The sequence below is a fragment of the Chinchilla lanigera genome, unplaced genomic scaffold (assembly GCF_000276665.1).
Source record: "Chinchilla lanigera isolate Chin_1 unplaced genomic scaffold, ChiLan1.0 scaffold00004, whole genome shotgun sequence".
In the NCBI taxonomy this organism is placed as follows: domain Eukaryota; kingdom Metazoa; phylum Chordata; class Mammalia; order Rodentia; family Chinchillidae; genus Chinchilla; species Chinchilla lanigera.
Window position 1 is genome coordinate 31,677,400 of NW_004955405.1, and position 6,000 is coordinate 31,683,399.

The 6,000-nt window shown below is 42.1% G+C and overlaps 1 protein-coding gene across 1 annotated transcript in view; it reads right to left on the minus strand.

The window, feature by feature from the left end:
* Positions 1 to 6,000, minus strand: part of Nr2c1 (nuclear receptor subfamily 2, group C, member 1) — a 55,790-nt gene that overhangs the window by 39,568 nt on the left and 10,222 nt on the right. Inside the window, exon 2 of the mRNA XM_005374480.1 lies at positions 3,226 to 3,303. Within this exon, the coding sequence (XP_005374537.1) occupies positions 3,226 to 3,279 (54 nt within the window). The 5' untranslated portion in view covers positions 3,280 to 3,303. The remainder of the gene's footprint in view (positions 1 to 3,225; positions 3,304 to 6,000) is intronic.

Below are 6,000 nucleotides of genomic sequence, written 5' to 3' on the forward strand. Positions count from 1 at the left end.
CAGAAAAAGAGCAGGAAGACAAACGCATGAAAGATTTGACAGTAATCATTAAAGCTAGTTAAGAAGCATAACCTCTAAAATTGTTATATATAGGGTAATAAACCTAAACACAAAACAGATTTATAAGCTACATCTAAAATTTTCTCTTTATATAATTTTACACTGTTACAGTGCATAGAAATATTCAAAGTGTTGAGCAAATAGTTCTATGTTTGCCATGTAGTATTCTATAGTTAAAGGTGAATGTTGTTAATACAAATGCATGTAAGACAAAAGTGCTTTGTCACTGTAGACAGCACCAGTACAGTGCAGACACTCTAAATGCTAATCTGACAAAAGGGGAAAACAGTAGTTTTACTTCCCTTAAAAAGAAAAAACTAGTAAGTCAGACTGACTTCAGATTTTTCTCTTGCACATCTACAATGGAACAATGTCTTCTGGCATTTAGCAAGTTCATACTATTAATATAATAGAAGAAAATTCCCAAAGCACTGGTTTGCAGGGGATAGATAAGTTTGAAATGCTAGATTGGGAAAACCAGTAGTTACCACATCAGATAGGCGTTCATAAGTCAATCTGGCATAGAATTACAGACAAAAATAGATCATATACTTTAAGATTCTGAAATGGAAAAGAAGTGAAAATACAAGAAAACGTAGGGGCTGGGGATTTAGCTCAGCAGCACAGCACCTGCCTGGCAAGCGCAAGGTTGTGAGTTTGATTCCCAGTACTGGAAAAAAAAAAACAAAAAAAAGTAGCCAAAAAAAAAAACACCCCAAAAACGAAAAACAAGGAAGCATTAAAATTAGCATAAAAGATATTGATGAGGTAGAGGTACATTCCACACATAAACTGGTTAGATTCCTGTTTAATAAGACCCAAACTGAATAAAAGAAAATCAAATTCTGATATGAGATGCATGGTATTTTTAAAAAGTTAAAAGGGTTTAAAGAGAATAGAAACTCTTGCGAGAGGCCCTGAGTTCAATTCCTGACACCAAAAAAAAAAAAAAAAAAAGAAACAGGTTATAGAAATGGAGGGCAACATTTTTATTAAGCAGAAATAAGGATATTACAAGATAATTCACATTTGAGAGATTTTATGTGACATTCATATGTGAAATTACTGTTGAGTCTTGATGTAGGTGGCGGTTTTACTGTTGAAATTCACACAAATACATTTTTTTTTTTGGTCTTTTTCAGACAGGGTTTCACAGGGGCTGGGGATATAGCTCAGCAGTGCAAGTGCCTGCCTGACAGACAGGGTTTCACTATACAGTTCAGGCTGGCCTGGAACTCACTTTGTAGCCCAGGCTGGTGTCAAACTGACAACAATTCTCCCGCTGAAGCCTCCCAAATGCAAGGATTACAGGCATGCGCCACATGGATGGCTTATATACATGTATTTTAATACACATTTGAAATTAATGCATTGCTAGCATGATGGCAAACACCTGTAATTCCAGCACTCGGGAGGCTGAGGCAGGAGGAATGCCGCAAGTTTAAGGCCAGCCTGGGCTACATGGTGAGTACAAGGCCAGTCTGAACTACACAGCAAGACCCTGTCTTAAAAAACTAAGAAATTTTTTTAGTAAAAACTAAAATTAGTGCATTTTATGTACTTAAAATTCATATAGTAACCCTTCCATTAGAGAATACATGTAGAAAAAAGAAAAAGGACAAGTGTTGCCACAGTTTGCCATGACTTGGTTATTACATGCTTTGGGGGCCAGGGGGCTCCTCTTGTCTTGTTTTCCTGAGATGGCATCTCTCTATGTAGCCCAGAATGGCCTACAGCCTACAACCCTCCAGTCTCTGCCTCCCGATGCTCCTCTCAACCACCCCATCCCATCTCACTGTCAGGTGCTGAGACTGGTTTCTATCAGAGCTACTGTACAACAGGGCCCCTCCCTCTCCACAGGCAGATGAGCAGTGAAAGGAGGGCAGGAAAAGGTCACCAAGAAGCTTTGTTTTCTGAGGACTACTTCTGGACCTCAAGTGCCCCAACATTATTCTAGTCACTTAACAGTTCTAGGGGTAATGAGCCAACCCAAATAAAAACAAAAAAACCCACATCATATCACAGTATCCTGTGCTAAAGAGCAGGACATAACCATTTAAAAAAGGCATCTGTCAGTGGCGACACAAACTGTCAAGACTGGCCTGGGGCCGGGCATGACTGTGCCCACCTGCCATCCCAGCTACCTGGGAGGCTAAGGCAAGAGGATGGAATATTCCAGGCCAGCCTGGGCAAGGCAATGAGATACTGCCTCAAAAATAAAACAAAAACAGCCAGGTATGGTGGCGCATGCCTGTAATTCCAGCACTCAGGAGGCTGAGACAGGAGGATCTCAGCAAGTTCAAGGCCATCCTGGGGTATACAGTGAGTTCAAGGCTAGCCTGAACTGGGTAGCCAGACCTTGTCTCAACAAACAAACAGGGTTGGTGATATAGCTCAGCAGCATAAGTGCCTGCCTGGCAAGTGCAAGGTCCTGAGTTCAATTCCTGATACAAAAAAAAAAAAAAAAAAAAGGAAAAAAGAAAAAACAAACAAACAACAAGAACCCTACCACCACAACAAAACAAACAAAATAGGGGCTGGGGATTTAGCTCAGTAGCAAAGCGCCTGCCTGGCAAGCGCAAGGTCGTGAGTTCGATTCCTGGTACTGGAAGAAAAGACAAAAAAAAACAAAACAAAAAAAAACAAGCAAGGGTTGGGGCCATGCCTCAGTGGTACAGCACAGGCCCGCGGTCCCATCTGAGGGACAGCAAATAACAACAACAAAAAAAACAAAGACCTGCCTCACATGTGACACCCTCCACAAAACATGGCCTGGTCCTGGCCCCTGTGACCAACCTGCCCTCTTCATTAGACAATCAGGTGCCATGGCCCTGAGCATTTTCTACCATAGCCCAGGACTCAACCCATACTACTATAAAGCTAACTCTCCAAGGCAGGGGGATCTTGTATCTCTGTGTCTCTAGGATCCCACATATACACTTACTGTAAAAAACAAAAGGAAGGTGGGTCAATCAAGAAACTACACTAGCTGGATGTGGTGGCACATGTCTATAATCCCAGCACTGGGAGACCAGGGCAGGAGGACTGCTTCAAGGCCAGGCTGGGGTACATAGTGAGCTCAAGGCCAGCCTGAAGTGCACGAGATCCTGTCTCAAAAAAAAAAAAGGAAAAAAGAAAAGAAAAACAACTGTACACTAGACATACCTCTCCCATCTGTTGTTCAATAATCTGATTCGCAATTTCTTCTATGGTTGCCATGATTTAACTGTCCAAACGGCCTGCCAACAATAAAAAGATGCTTTTTTACTATGATTCACAAAAATACATTCACCGAAGAATTTATAACGGAAACTATATGATATTTAGGATTTGCATCAAAATATATAAGCACAATGTACTGAAGCACTCAAAAGTTTTTCAAGTAATTAAAAGAAAAATCAGATGATTTGGCAGTGAATTATAATTACAAAATGTTAACAGATGACATTATAAGCAATGTGAGATAAAATAATTAAATTTTGTCTTCTTGACTCTAAGATATAGAGAAAAATCAAAAATCAAAGCCAGACCACTAACCTTATATGCTCTCAAATCCACTTGGAAAGTTTTGCACTAAATTCAAATAAACACTAATATATATAAAAAATTGTCCCTCCAAAAACAAAAGAAAAAGTAGCCAGGCGTGGTGGCGCACATTTGTAATTCCAGAACTTGGGAGGGTGAGGCAGGAAGATCACTGAGTTTGAGGTCAGCCTGGACTACATAGTGAGACTTGTCTCAACACTCCCCCCAAAACAAACAAAAATAGAAGAAAAAGTAAATAAATAAACAAATTGTCTCTTCTTTAAGGACAGTCACAAAGTTCAAGAGAAATTTTTAATATATGTAATTATAGTCTGATTTTTATAAAATTTTGATGAGTGTGTTGTGATGTATTTGTTCAGATTTCCTTTTATTTTAATTAATAAACTACAACTCTGGTCTCCAGGGTCTTCCTGCATAGCCCAGGCTGGCCTCATGCCGGACTACAATTCCTGATCTATATCAATCAGAGTCCTCCTGTTTAGGTTTCCATGTTTGTTTTTTGAGTCAGGGTCTTGCTGGTCTTGAACTCACAATGATTCTCCTGCCTCAGTCTCCCAAGTGTTCGGATTACAGGTGTGTTCCACCATGCCCAGTGAGGCTTCAGTATGTTTTAAAAGTAAAGCTGTTGGCTCTTGAATAGTTGTTTTTTGCTGGGCATCGTGGCACACACCTGTAATCCCAGCACTCAGGAGGCTGAGGCAGGAGGATCACTGCAAGTCGAGGCCAGCCTGGGCTACAAAGTGAGCTCACAGTCAGCCTAAACTACATAGCAAGACCATGTCTTTTAAAAAAAAAAAAGTTTTTTTTTTTTGGCATTTGCTCTTGATTGTTGTTTTGAGACAGGATCTTGCCATGAAGTTCAGGCTGGCCTTGAACTCACTGTATAGCCCAGACTAGCCTTTGTTTCTGGTTTTGTTTTGATTTGAGACAGGATTTTGCTGTAGCTCAGGTTGGCCTGGATTTCACTGTATAGTTTAGAATGGTCTTGAACTTGTGGTGCCCCTCCTACCTGAGCCTCCAAAGTGCTGGGATTACAGGCGTGTGCCACATCTGGCTAGTTTTTTTTAATAGACATTTTCAGAGTATACAAAGACCCAATATTTAACTTGATTATTCAACTATCTCTTATTAGATTGAAAGGAGTAATCCCAACCTTGCTAGCACCAATGAGGCGACAGCCCCACCATCCTGTACACATCCTGTGTACAGGTCCTGCACACATCCTGTACATCCAGTGCACACCAGCCGGATGACAGTGGCAGGCCTACCTGCTCCAGTGACCTCTGAGGTCCTAGCCTACAGAGCCCCAGAAGTCCAACAGCTTTCACCTCACCTTGTCTCTGTCCCCTACGTCCAAGTTTGATGGTATTTCTGCTAGTCTCATCTTGCTGGCCTCCTGTGTACTACCTCTTGAGAATCCAGGCCATGAGGGGAGAGTCCCCCTGAGAGCTTTTAGGGTGCACCATGTCCGTGCCAGGATTCTTCCAGACAGCTGACATGACCCCGAAGTCACAAGCCAGCCTGGCTTCCAAGATGACCGGCCAGCCATGCCCCAGAGTCCTCTACACCCTCTCATTTCTCCCAATATGGTCAGGCTAAGAATTTTCCAAATCTTCAAGTTCTGATTTCATTTTTCTTAATTTCTTTTCAATTTATCTCTGCATTTTACTGTAAGCAGCAAAGAGGAAATAGGCTGAGCGTGATGGTGAACCTTCACGAGACAAGTGTCTAAACTACAACCTAAAACCCACTTATTCAACGCCAAGTACCAACCCTGCAACTAAACCTGAACACTGAGGTTTCAGTTTAGAAAAAACAACTATTATCTGACGCTGGCTGCTGCGGCGACTTGGCTGAAGTGGGCACAGACAGGGCTCCATGTGTCTGCTGCAGCACAGGGACATAGGTTCACCACCTCTGTCCTAGTCCATCCCTGTGAAATTCGACCTTCTACAAAAAACTCTGGGGCACAATTCAGCTCAGTTAGCTGTCACCTTATAATAAAATCCCCTCTCCCCCGTGTCCAGTACCCATTCCTCACTTCCTCCCTTGCCTTCTCTGGTCACACAGCGAGGCCTGTATCTCTGTCCTTCTGTCCATGGTGAGCTGCTCAGTTGAAGATGACAGAGGCTCTCTCTGCAGTGCTCTCCTTTTCCCCCCAAGTCCTCATCACACAAACCTGTAACATCTACATTTCTACCAGTCTCTTCAGAGCAATCTAGACTTTTTAACAGCATGTATGTCACCAGGCATAGCAGTGAACAGCTGTGGTCCCTGGACAGGCTGAGTCAGGAGGACTGCCATGAGTTCGAGGTCAGCCTGGGCTATATAGTGAGTTCAAGGCCAGACTGAACTACATAGTATGACCCTATCTCAAAAGTGTAAGAATTAAAA